The 13,507-nt window shown below is 45.2% G+C and overlaps 1 protein-coding gene across 7 annotated transcripts; it reads right to left on the bottom strand.

Annotated features, from left to right (window-relative positions):
- Positions 1-121: 121 nt before the first annotated feature.
- Positions 122-13,066, bottom strand: socs7 (suppressor of cytokine signaling 7). 7 transcript variants are annotated; one of them, XM_061770244.1, is made up of 10 exons: positions 11,114-13,063; positions 10,126-10,199; positions 9,864-9,971; positions 9,136-9,270; positions 8,375-8,520; positions 7,468-7,636; positions 6,766-6,894; positions 5,853-5,988; positions 4,538-4,664; positions 122-4,107 (listed from the first exon to the last, which is right to left on the bottom strand). In XM_061770244.1, exons 1-9 carry the CDS (start codon positions 12,361-12,363, stop codon positions 4,562-4,564), a joined length of 2,250 nt encoding a protein of 749 aa, XP_061626228.1. In that variant the 5' UTR covers positions 12,364-13,063; the 3' UTR covers positions 122-4,107; positions 4,538-4,561. The 7 variants fall into 7 exon arrangements, 4 of the variants coding, with proteins under 4 accessions (XP_061626228.1, XP_061626226.1, XP_061626229.1 ...); XM_061770242.1 differs by having other exon boundaries at positions 122-2,169; positions 11,114-13,062; XR_009788095.1 differs by having other exon boundaries at positions 122-2,169; positions 4,538-5,988; positions 11,114-13,065.
- Positions 13,067-13,507: the final 441 nt, after the last annotated feature.

The raw sequence follows: 13,507 nt of genomic DNA, 5'->3' as shown, positions 1-13,507 counted from the left end.
CAGAGGAAACCTGATTGGCGGCAAAAGCGACCAATCTTATTAAGACATGGTTGTGATTGAGATTCAATATATCCAATCAGAGAGGGACTTTAGTATACGTCAAGCGATGGATGACGGCTCCACCAATGGCGTGGGGAGAAATTGCTCCGGAGCGTTTCTTTGAAGGTTGCCCACACGGGTTTGCAGCCTATTAGAGCAGGACTCAAGTTTGAGTGACGTGACGAAGATCCAATGTGAGACTTGAGGGGCGGGCGGTCTGAACAAGATGGGCAACCCGTCGACCAATCACACTTAGTAGCTACACAAGCGCAGACATTCTGCCTTTACCTTGCTTTAGATTGACAACATTGTCAGAGAAATTTATTGAACAATGTTTATTATTATTACTGATATGATAAAGTCGCAATCTTAAGAGATTAAAATAACATTTTAAAATGTTGTAATATTACAAGATTAAAGGCGTTTTGGTTATATTTGTAAAAGGCAAGTTTGGCGCAAAAACAACAGCGCTCATCACCAAAAGAACACCATACCTACAGGTGGCAGCATCATGAACAGGAGCTGTTTTTCTTTAACTGAACTGGGGGCTTGGTGGATGGACACGTTCCAAAGAACAATCATCATTAGCGCAAAATCTTCAGGCTTCTGCTACAATGCAAAAAAATGTCAAGAAAAGCCTAATAGAACAGCTGAACTTCGTTTGGGGTTCAGAGGCACTTTAAATGGTGTGTATTGATTGCCCCTTTAAATGTGATTGGTTAATTCTCAACAGCCACATCCCCAGTCATAAGAGGGTGTGCACACTTATACAACCGCAGTTGTTTATTTTACTTCCCCTCACTAAAAGATTACTTTGAATAGATATTTAGAGGTTATGGGTCACATTAATGGTGGAAAAACATCTTATCTCGGTCCCATTTTTTGAATACCACAGAAACCTGGCATTTGAACAGGGGTGAACAGAGTTTTGATATCTACTTAATCCCTGATCTGGTACTACAACCCCAAACGGGATAGAAAATGGACAGAAACCTCTGCTGAGGACATTTGGAGTCGAGAGGAAATAAAAACAAACCCAAAAAAAACCAGACGTCACAAGTTTTCATTTTTTGCTTTAAAGTTGATTTAAAAAAGTGTCCATCTCGTGAGAAACAGAACGAGGAAACACAATTCAACACGTGAATGACTTAGGGCACACAAACACACACACACTGTGTTCTAAGGTTAGTCAACCACTGACATGTATACACTTAGCAGCCACTTCATTAAATCCACAATCTAGTGTAGATAATTAGATCAACCAGATGATCATCAAACTTTGGCGCAATGCTGCATCCAATCGAAATCGCCGACTTCCTGATCAAAATTGGGTCCTTGAGACTTTTTAGTGTGTCCTTTTTTGATAGTAATGTACAGCAAATTTCTTGTAAATTTGGTGAAACTGATGTCAGGGACTTCCTGTTAAGCTTCAGGCATGGGTCCTTAGACTTTTTGATGCATCCTGTGACAGACCCAGTTTCATGTCGATCAGTGAAACTAGTGGGAGGGGCTAATTTTTTAAAATTCATGTGAATGGCCAAATTGACCCTAAAATGGCTGTTTCAAACCAAAATGGGTATGGGTCCTTGAGACTTTTTAGTGCATCCTGTTATGATAGACATGTCCACTCAATTTCATGTTGATGGGTGGACCTGGTGCCAGGGGCTTTTTTTTCCCTTAACTTTCCAGGGGTGCTGCTGTATGAGTTTTGAAGGTCTCCTTACATTGAGGAGACAACATAAAGCATAAAATAAAAGTTTGTGTATTATAAATGGTGTTTGTGTGTGTGTGTGTGTGTGTGGGTGGGGGTGGGGGTGGGGTGGGGGGGTGCTGGGGTCTGCCCTGAGAGCATCACTGGACAGAAAGAGAGTAAGAGAAAGAGAAGTCTGGAGAGAAAAAGGAGGAGTTGTCCAAAGAAACAAACAACAAACAAACCAAAAAAGCACTTTTGAGTGCAGCTGTTGTTTGATCTCCAAGCAGAACTTTGAGAAACAACACCAGCACCGGCAAAATTCTCCTCCGTGCTGAATTGACAGTCCACACAAGAAGAACAAGAACAAGAGGAGCTGGAGCAGCAACAGGTCCTCCTTCCAGCGACCGCTCATTCCACTCAGGCCTCCACGAAGCAGCCTGCAATAAGAACAACAATTATCATTATCATCATCATTATCATCATATACGGATGTTCGTTCTTCTAATTAAAGCATTAGGTCACTTTTAAATGTGAATATTACAAGATGCCATTTTTTAATGTTTATTTTATTTTACTTTTTTATTTATTTTTTATCTAAAAATATTACAAACATGTAAAAAAAATCCAAATATTATTTGATATTACATTTACGAAGTTATTCTATTTATATTATTGAATATATCACATTTTTTAAAATAAAATATATTTTAAAATAAAGTTATGTGATAAAAATTCATTATTTCGAAGTTAAACCTGACAAGCTATTACGCACTCTAAATGCAAAAACAATTAAGAAAAAAGTCCAAAATAAAGTCAAACATTAAAAGAAACAAATGTTTATTTAAAAATATAGAAACAAAATTGAAAATTACATCATATCACTCAATTTATTCAATAAAAATTTCTGTTCAATTAAATTTGGTGGGCGACTGGTTAGCACATCGGCCTCACAATTCTGAGGACCCGGGTTCAAGTCCGACCTCGCCTGTGTGGAGTTTGCATGTTCTCCCTCTGCCTGCGTGGGTTTTCTCCGGCCACTCCGGTTTCCTCCCACATTCCAAAAACATGCATGGTAGGCTCACTGAAGACTCGAAATTACCCATTGGTGTGAATGCGAGTGCGAGTGTGTTTGTTTCTATGTGCCCTGTGATTGGCTGGCGACCAGTTCAGGGTGTACCCCGCCTCTCGCCCAAAGATAGCTGGAATAGGCTCCAGCACACCCCCCGACCCTAGCGAGGATAAGCGGTACGGAAAATGGATGAATGGATGGATGTTTCCATGTATTTAAAAAAAAAATACAAAAATGGCACACTTTTTGAAAAAAACAAATAAATGTAAAACATTTACAGTCAAACGTTACAAGATATTACACTACTTTCAATTAAAAAATATTTTGCAAACGTTAAATGTTAAAAGCTCTTACACAATTTATTCAATTAACATTTCATTTACATTTAATTAAAGTAATACAGGGCGACACGGTGGGCGACTGGTTAGAGCGTCAGCCTCACAGTTCTGAGGACCCGGGTTCAATCCCCGGCCCCGCCTGTGTGGAGTTTGCATGTTCTCCCCGTGCCTGCGTGGGTTTTCTCCGGGCACTCCGGTTTCCTCCCACATCCCAAAAACATGCATGAATTGGGGAATCTAAATTGTCCGTAGGTGTGGATGTGGATGTGAGTGTGAATGGTTGTTTGTTCGTATGTGCCCTGCGATTGGCTGGCAACCAGTTGAGGGTGTACCCCGCCTCCTGCCCGATGACAGCTGGGATAGGCTCCAGCACGCCCGCGACCCGCGTGAGGAGAAGCGGCTCAGAAAATGGATGGATGAATTTCTATCATATTAAAATACTAAAACGGCACACTTGAAAAATTGTATTCATCAAATGAAAACTGAAAGTTAATAGTTTTATTTCAACATTTTATACATTTAATTTAAATAATTTAAAAATAATGTTTCTTTAAAATTAAATACATTTCTTGATTGTAGCTAAATGTTACAAGATATCGCACATTTGTTTTAATACAAGAAATTACAAAAATGTAAAAAAAAAAAAAAAAAGAAGATGAATGTTACAGTATTAGACTTATTTTCATTTTTCATTTTCATTTAAAAAGTAAACTTCAAAAACGTTGAATGGTATAAGATACTGCATGTTTTATTTTATTTTTTAAATACAGAAAATGTAAAAAACAAAGTATTTTTTATTTAGATTTAAACTTATAATGTAGAATGTTACAGGCTATGACACGAATGCTAATAACTATTGAGTTAGGCTAAAAAGTGTGAACAATCTGGTACATGTACAACCTACTTCCGCAATTGGCCAAACGGGTCTAAGCACTTCCTCCCGGTTCGGGTGAATGGCGAAGGGGGCCCTGAAAGAGCAACTTTAGAAACTTTCAATGTAAAGTGTCTTTTTTTTTTTTTTTTTTTAAACACAAGGTGTCACCACAGAACCGCCAAAGATGAGAATAGCCGATGTTTAGGCATTGCTCGTGTCATCATATTTGTATAAGCAAATGATATACATGTATTTTACTCTTGTCCGAAGACACCAGCCATAAAAAAAACAACAACATTTTAGCAAGTTCGGCTTCAAACCATCATGTCATCAAACTGTAGTCATGCTCGTCAGCGTACCATACACTGGACGTCAGCTATCCAGTTTTCCGGATTTGACGTTCTGCATATTGCGGGTTTTGGAGGAATTCAATGCTTGCTTTCACATATGTGATGTTGAAGATGTTTTTTGGGGGGGAAAAATGATTATCATGTAATGAAGAAGTGATTGTTTTAAATACATACATGTTGTTGTTTTTGTTGTTTGTGCTACGTGTGCACCTCCAGCGTCGGCCGGATGCTTTTGATTGACAGGTACATCTCCTCCTCGGGGTCGTAGTAATAAAACTTACTTAGGTACGACACCAGTGACCTGCGCTCACACAACACACAAACACACATATACACACACACACACACACACACATGAAACTAATTTGAAACACTAAGCCTGGCTTGAAACCCTAATTTGAAACCTTAACCCTAAATCTCAACATGAAACGCCAACCCAGCATTGAAAGCCTAATTTGAAGCCCAACCTTTTTCAAAACGCAACCCCTAATTTCACTCCCTTAACCCGTCTTGAAACCCTGACATGAAACGTTAACACTTTTTTTGAAACCCAAACCATGGCTTCTACCCTAATTTGAAAACCTTAACTGCAGCTTTAAACACTGTCTTGAAATTCTAATTTCAAACCCTAACCCTTTTTCAAATGTCAAACTCTAATCCTGTCTTGAAACCTTAATTTAAAACCCTAAATTGTATCCCTAACCCTATCTTAAAACCCTAATTTTAAACCCTAACACAAGTTTGACACCCTAATTTGAAACCATAACCCTACATTTTAACCCTGGCTTCAAACCTTAACCCTGTCTTGAAACCCTAACTTGAAACCAAGACGCTTCTTTGAAACACAAACCTCGCTTCAAACCATAATTTGCAACCTTAACCCTATCTTTAAACCTTGGCTTCAAACCATAAACCTGTCTCAAAACCCTAACCCTTGTTTGAAACCCTAATTTCAAACCCTAACTTCCTTCAGAATTAAAACCCTAATTTCAAAACCTAACCCTCTCTTGAAACCCTAATGTGTATCCCTAACCGTACCTTAAAACACTACCCAAGTTGGAAACCCTAATTTGAAACCTATCGTAGATTGAAACCCTGGCTTGAAACCCTAATTTCACACCGTGATACTTCTTTGAAACCCTGGCTTTAAGATCTAATTTGAAACCAGAACCCAGGTTTAAAACCCTAATTTGAAACATTCACCATCGCTTTAAACCCTACCTTGAAACCATAAGCCTAACCATAAGTCTTAAAACCATAACCCTATCTTGAAACCCTAATTTCAAACCCTGACCCTATCTTCAAACACTAATTTCAAACCCTAACCCAGTCTTGAAACCTCAATGTGAAACCCTAAACCCTCATTTCAGACCCCTTCATCCAGGTTTTGAAGCATGATTTGAAACCATAACATGAAACCCTAATTTGAAACCCTAACCGTGGCTTCAAAGGTTTGAAACTCGAGGTTTGAAAGTGGGGCTGAGCAGACCTGGGCAGTGGAAGTTGTTGGATGTGATCGATGCGCACGATTTGGCGTATGCAGAATCTGCAGAGGTGCTGCAGAGACTTAACGTTGCTGAAGCGAGACACGGGATACAGAAGCTGTACCGGCGTCGGAGGAAGTCCTGCACAACACGCACAAATACAAATTTAAAAAAACACCGGAGATACCTTCCACAGCCGCACACAACACGTGGAAAAACACGTTTTAGTCGGAGTTTTACCCCTCCCACGTGCTTGAAAATAAAGCCAGTCTATTCCAGAATAAAAGCCTTGATATTACAAGAATAAAGTTCACTTTTTAAAACTTGACTTTCTCCGAGGGTTTTCAAACAATTAAAATATTGAAGCACAATTAATCGCAAATCAATCACACACTTTGTATCTGTTTTAAATGTACAGTAAAATTATATCTTGCAACTTTTCCATACTTTAATTAACATATGAGTGGACAAAGATGCTAACTATATGCAAATATAGTTATTATTTCAATATTTCATATACGAGCACAACAAAAAACAAGATGGGCAAAACTTACTTTACTGTACAGTTACTGTAAAACTAAACACACAACAACAAAAAACGACGCACATCGTATGATTGTACATTTAAATACAACACATACTTAAGTTACCATCTTAATGCTAACATACAATGTAAAACCCTATTGATGGGCTAACAAAAATTTGCATCGAAGTTGTGGGAGTCATTTAAATGTTTCAAATATAGCCATATTTTCAAAAGTTAAACTTTGACTTCAACATTGCCACTTGAACTTGGAAAATGTGATTTTATTCTTGTAAGTTTGCGATGCTTTACCCCAACGAAATGTCTTACAACTTTATTCTGTAATACTTTTCTTGCTTTGGCCATATATATATATGTATACAGTAGAAGAGTACCTGGTACTCTGGAGCGCAGGAAGTAGAGAAACTTTCCGTTCTTGGAGTGCATGATGGCGCGCTCGATGAACTCCACCACCGAGTGGCAGCGGTCCTCAAACTTGGGGTGACACCACAAGCTGAACGTGCCTAAAAACACAAACTTCATGTTACCACTTTGTGAGAACTTTGCACTTTTGAAATGTTCAATGAAAAGAGATTTCTGAATGAAAGGTTGTATTATGATTGATACTTCGTGTTGCCGGCACGGTGGACGACTGGTTAGCACATCTGGCTCAAATCTGGGGTTCAAATCCCGGCCCCGCCTGCGTGGAGTTTGCATGTTCTCCCCGTGCCTGCGTGGCTTTTCTCCGGGCACTCCGGTTTCCTCCCACATCGCCAAAACATGCGCGGGAGGTTGATTGAAGATTCTAAATTGCCCGTACGTGTGAATGTGTGCATGAATGCTTGTTTGTTTCTATTTGTGCCCGGGGATTGGCTGGCGACCGGTTCGGGGTGTACCCCGCCTCCCGCCCGGAGATAGCCGGGATAGGCTCCAGCAGCCCGCGACCCTCGTGAGGAGAAGCGGTTTGGAAAACGGATGGATGGCACTTCAGGTTAGCACTTCGTGCTAGAACGTCATCTTCAAAACTCCTCGTTGTAATGTTAAAACTCCGTGTTATGACTTGATGTTAGCACTTGTCCGTGTGTGTGTTGTCTCACCGCGGTAGTGCTCCATGCGAGTATGGTGCGTGACGCCCTGCGAGCGGAAGCTGAGGCTGAGGATGTATCTCGGGTCGGAGCTGTCTCGGACCAGGAAAGATCCGTCGGGTTTGCCCTTGAGCTTCATCTCTGCGTCCTCCCAGTTCATCGGACCCCAGTACCAGCCACACTGTGGACCACGAAAACCATGTTCCAAAACAGTATACACTATACACGAGACATATTGATGTAGCGCAGAGAATTTGACATGTTTTTGTTTTTATTATATTGCATTATAATACTAGCGTACGTGACAGTATACACTAGTGTATATATCTTTATGTGCTGTATGTACGTACCAGGGTGTCGGTGCAGATCAAACAAGACTCAGAGACAAACAAGACGGGAATGCAAGATTTGAACATAAAAAGTGTGTCAACAAGAAACCATGTTTTCGTAGAAATACAAAAAAGGATTGAATAATTAGACAGATACAGTAGTAGGGTAATAACATTGATAATCATGAAAAAGGAAAGGAATGAATATCAGACTATCAAGTCCTGTAATAGTTCATTCATTTTGCGGTTTTTTTCCTAAAACTGGATGATTCAAGTGTATTCATTTATTTGTATTCAATTGTTTTATACTCATCTGAATAAATAATTGGTAATTTGTTGATTAGTAAAATTAAAAAAAAAAACAGATTTAATAAATCGGAATAAATAATTAGTTCATTATTGAAATTGTATCGTAAATAATCAAATGTAAAAATAGAATGAATAATTTTATTAGTGAAAGAAACTACTTTACAAACCATCCATTTTCTGAGCCGCTTCTCCTCAAACCAGACAATTTGAATTTAAAATTCATTTCCATACGGCAGCATGAGTGTCGCAAAGTGACGGGACGATAACGTGAGGGTTCGCACCTTCTCCAGCTCTCTGAGGCTGGCAGTGAAGTTGCTGGCTTCCGAGCGTCGGAGGGCGCAGAGCATGGGCGGCGGGGCCTGGCTGGAGGAAGGCGGCGCGTCGGCCTGTGATGGGTTGGAATGAGGAAGCACCCGCAGGAAAGCGTCTAAACCATAACACACAATACAACACCAAAGGCTTTAGCGTCCACCTGTGGCTTTCAGAGTATCCCCAACCGGGTTCAACCAGCGTGGGCGCGTTGGGCCCGCACCTCCCTCACGGATGGGCGAGGCCATGTCCGTCCTCGTCCTGTCCCCGTAATGTCTCATTCTTCCCTACTCATTGCATCACTTCCTCGCATGGTGTAGCGCTGCCCATCTCCCGTCCTGTCTCATTCTGCCATGCCCTATTTACTACTTGTTGCAGCACTTCTTCACATGGTGTCGCACTGCCTGGATCACTACCCATTTCTTGTCTGGCCTCGTCCTGTCCTATTCGCTACTTGTTACAATCCCCCCCTTAACATGGTGTAGCAGTGCTTGGCTCACAATCCTGCTCCTGTCCCATTCCGTCCTGTCCTATTTGCTACTTTTTTCATCCCTTCCTCACGGGGCATAACAATCGGTGCTTTCCCAGTCCACCACATAGAAATACAACTCATCTGTAATGTTATTATTATTATTACTATTATTATTGTTCTACTGTATACTGATGTTATACTGTTTTTGCTTTTAACAGTATGTCTTTTCCCCATCTCTAACCTGCCTTTATTCCATCTTACCGTTGAGGCTGAGGCTGTGATGCATGGTGGCGTGCGAGGGAGGAGCGGGTGGGGGGAGTGGCAGGGGGAGGGACTGCAAGGACGCGCCCATCACGCTCAACAGGAAGCCGCCCGACTGGGGACCCGAGATGTCGTCTGAACCCGGGACACGGACGGCAAGGAAGGAGGGACGGAGCAAGGAAATGGGGAAGGGGAAGAAGGAAGTACGTGAAGGTAGAAAATGTGGAAGGGAGGTAAGCAGGACAAAGGAAGGAAGGAGGGAAGTGAGGGAAAAGGGAAAAGAGGGAGGAGTTGATTCCAGATAGTAAAAGTCGTAAAAAAGTAGATTTGAATGACCATAGTTTGAGAGTTATAAAATCTTGCATGTCAATATGGAAACACGTCTGAACGTATCAATGTATTATAATATACGGTATAAATATATTGACGTATACTACAAATGCTCTGATTGGATGACGAGGCCTCCAGTGTTTTGCTAATTTAAGATTTCATTTGATCGTGGTTTTAAGACGTGGGGAAACGGGTGACGAAAGCAGAGACAGACGGGAAGTAGAGACAGACAGACGGGAAGTAGAGACAGACAGGAAACAGACTGACAGGAAGCAGAGACAGACAGGAAGTCGAGAGAAACAAGAAGCAGAGGCAGACAAGCGGTAGAAAGACAGAAAGAAAAAAAACCACAGACAGGGAAGAGCGAAGAACAGAAAGTAGGGACCAAGAGGGAATACCTAAAAGGCTGAGACTTCGTCGCGGTGGAGGCGGCGGCGTGGGCGGGTGAGGCGTGTTGGCGGTCCCTCGCCGAGAGATGTCCACATCCACCAGAGACACCGTCTCACCTGTGGACAAGACCATGGAATGGAGGGAGACATGATCAGACAGACAGACAGACAGACAGCTGGTGATAGTGTCAATACAGCTTTGGGCATGTACGTTGTATGTACGAGTATGTGCAATCGTGCGGGCGGGATGTAACTATTGAAGTGGTCTTACCTGTGAAGGCAGCCAGGGAGGTGGGGGAGAAGGCACTGTGGGCGCGGCTCAGACGGCTGGCCTCGTGCTCCAGGCTACAATCGCAGTGACAGCAAAATACACAAAATCATCGTCATCGTCATCGTCAGGGTTTTTTTCTTTTGTTTATTCCATCCATTTTCCGTACCGCTCATCCTCACGAGGGTCGCGGGCGTGCTGGAGCCTATCCCAGCTATTTTCGGGCGACAGGCGGGGCACACCCTCAACTGGTCGCCAACCCATCGCCGGGCACATAGAAACAAACAAGCATTTGTAGCTACGGGCAATTTAGAGTCTTCAGTTAATCTAGCATGCATGTTTTAGGGATTGTGGAAGGAAACTGAAGGAAACCCAGATAAAACCCACGCAGGCACGGGGGGGAGAACATGCAAACGCCACACAGACGAGGCCGGATTTGAACCCGGGTCCTCAGAACAGCGAGGCAGATGTGCTAAGCAGTTGGTCACCGTGCCGCCTGCTTTTGTTCAAACAAACAAAACTTTCCGGCGAAGAGAAATTCTCTTACGTTGCTGACAGTTGGGGCTTCCACTTCAGCCTTCGCCAGCGCTGCCACTGCTTCCTGGTGTAACTTGCTCAGGTCGGGCAACTTTATTGAGAAGGTTTCCTCAGCTGTTTTGAGACCTGTCACTCCAGGGAGCAGTGAGAGCTCTGACCGAGGCTGAAGTGACAGCCCAAAGTGCCAGCAGGAGAGCGCATGCAAAGACAATTTCTCCTCACTGAAAAACGAAAACAAAAAACGTGGAAAAAAAAGAAGACAAGAGGATGATTACAGGCGTGGCCACTTTTTGATGTTTTTTTTTCCCCAGACGTGTTTTACTTCTGCCTTTTACAGACTCTGTGCTTCATTGTCAGACTTTTTTGTTTTTTTTTTAAACAGTGTCAGTGCTTCTTTTTCAGGGGTTTGCAATGGAAAAGGGGTGAGAACGATTGACACAGTGGTTTCGCTCACCTGTCTGAGTCCAGCGCAGGTCCAGACGCGCTCAAGTGCGCGTCCGCCTGCCCCCCGACGGGGGTCCTGCGGTCCCGGTCCAGCAGGTGCGAGGAGCCGCTGCAGCTCTTGGTGCGAAACAACCTGCTCAAGCGGACCCTCAGCGAACCCTTCTTGGGCTTGGCGGTCTTGGCCGCCGCGCCTGGGGTCCGCGGGGCACTGGCGCACCTCTCCGGTCTCCTGCGGGGGGTGGACGCCTGGCTGCCAGTCCAAGGGGAGGCCTGTAAAAGAGGGTCGGCCACTCGGGATCGCCCGCCGCTGCTGACCTCCTCCTCCTCCGTCACTTCCGCCCGAAAGGAACTCATTTCGAGTTCTGGTTTCGTGCCGACTAAAAAGTGTCGCTGCCGCTCTCGGTCGTCCGGACTCTGGTCCTGCAGGCCCAGCCCTTCCAGAACCAGCAGAGCGTCGCTGGTGACGGCCGGGTCGTCGCCGTCCTCCTCGCCCGGCGCGTGTGGTCTCTGACACGCGCAATGCGGGAGCTCGCCCGCTTTGAGGAGCATCTTTGGTACCGCGCCCACCCCCAGCTCCCCGAACCTCCGGGCGAGCTCCAACACGGCCCCCTCTCGGTCCCGGCCGGTGCACGTCCACCCGGTGGAGCCTACCGACAGCGAGGGCCACTTGGGCGGGCCGGCCAGGAGTCGGTGTCCGTGGCACACTTCCGCAGATCCTTGCTGCTCTGTTGACCCAGGGACCGGAGGACGCGCGCCCCAGGTCCCGTCCAGTTGCTCCATATGCTGCTGGACCTCTTCCGGGGTCCCGGTGTTGTTACTGAGGGTCGGCTCGGAGCAACCTGCCCCCGGGTTCTGCAGGTCCAAGCCCAGAGAAGTCCTGCGCTCGTTCAGTTCTAAGATCCCGTCCCCGCTCCGCACGAGGTCCGAGAAGACCAGCAGCTGAGGCCGCAGACCGGGGCCGAACTCGCATCCCGGGGCCTGCGCGGGGCTCAGCGGCCTGGGAGGAGCACACGGCACGTCAGGTGCAGCCGGGCCACGACCGCGGCCGCCGCTCGCCGGGGCTTTGTTCCGCTCGAGGCCCGCGTCTCGGCTGAGCTCCAAGGCCGCTTTGTGAGCCAGCGCCTCCCGGCCCAGCCCAGCCACCGCGACCCCCCCCGGCGGCGCGGCGCCGCTCTCCGCGTCCGGACGGTCCTCCTCGGCGGCGGAGACCAGGCGCATGAGCACGAAGTCAGGCGATATTTCCTGCGCGTCGTTCGCCATTGTGGCTCTGGAGGCAGGCGCGCACACGATCAGCAGGCGATGCGCGCGTCACATAGCGACGGCGAAAGCAGCGCAAGCCGAATATGAGGCAGCTGAAGCGGGGCCACGACTCCCTCCCGTCGAGGCGCAGCAGACAAAAAGCCGAAAAGAGACGACGAGACGTCGGCCGCCGCGTTCATCCTCTGCGGCGGCGCGCTTGGCCCGCGGAGGCCGGCCTCATACGTCGATTGTCCCCGGTCAGTGAGCGCAGCTCAGCGCAGGCAGGCAGGCGCTCAGGATGGCTCCCCCCACCACAGCGACGCGACCACCGGCAACCTTGTTCTCCATCCAGGTCCCACCCGCTCAGCATCACGACGATGATCACATGACCTTGACTTTGATTTCCTACGATAATATTCAGGCGCAAGATTTCAAGATTTCTGTGCCTGTCTCTCAGAGTAAGTTATTTAGAAAGTCATTTTAATTTTTTGGGGAAAAGGCTTCCTTAGACATGAAATCATAATATTAACAGTAAAAACCTTACAAATAATAAAAATACATTATGAAACACGTTTTTGCTCATCCGTGGAGTCATTTTAAAATAACTCAAAAAGAGGACAATAAAGGTCCTCATAACAAAGCAAGAGCTCGTGAGTGCAATTCAGATTTTGTAAGACAGGTGGGAGCAAAGCAACGGAGAGAAACCATATGTCACTGACTACTTCCGGTGGGACAGCCAATCGGTCCAATTGCTGCAGTAACTGCACGCGTCAGCAGAGGGCGGTGGTGTGTCAACCTTGGCTGGAAAGACCCCGAAAACAAAATAAAGCAAAAATGCTTCCCAGTGTTTACCCAAGCGTTTAGGTATGACGTTTCACATTTTTGGAAGGCATTTGAAGGCATCCCTGATGACGACATAGTTAGGGTGATGTACAACAAACAAATGACACCAAACGTTAGGCTAAGCGACACTTAGTGTGCATGAGCGATTGGGTGTGCAAGTGTATTTATGCACTTGTGTGCATTAGTGTGTGTATGAGTGTGTGAGTTTGCATGAGTGTGTGTGTGTGCATGTGCGTGTTTGTTCATGCGTGTGTGTTTGGATTAATGTGGACGCTTGTCTCTGCATGTGTGTGTAAAAGTGTGTTAATGTGCTCGTGTGTTT

The sequence above is a fragment of the Phyllopteryx taeniolatus genome, chromosome 4, assembly GCF_024500385.1.
Source record: "Phyllopteryx taeniolatus isolate TA_2022b chromosome 4, UOR_Ptae_1.2, whole genome shotgun sequence".
In the NCBI taxonomy this organism is placed as follows: domain Eukaryota; kingdom Metazoa; phylum Chordata; class Actinopteri; order Syngnathiformes; family Syngnathidae; genus Phyllopteryx; species Phyllopteryx taeniolatus.
This window is presented reverse-complemented; position numbering and strand designations above follow the sequence as displayed.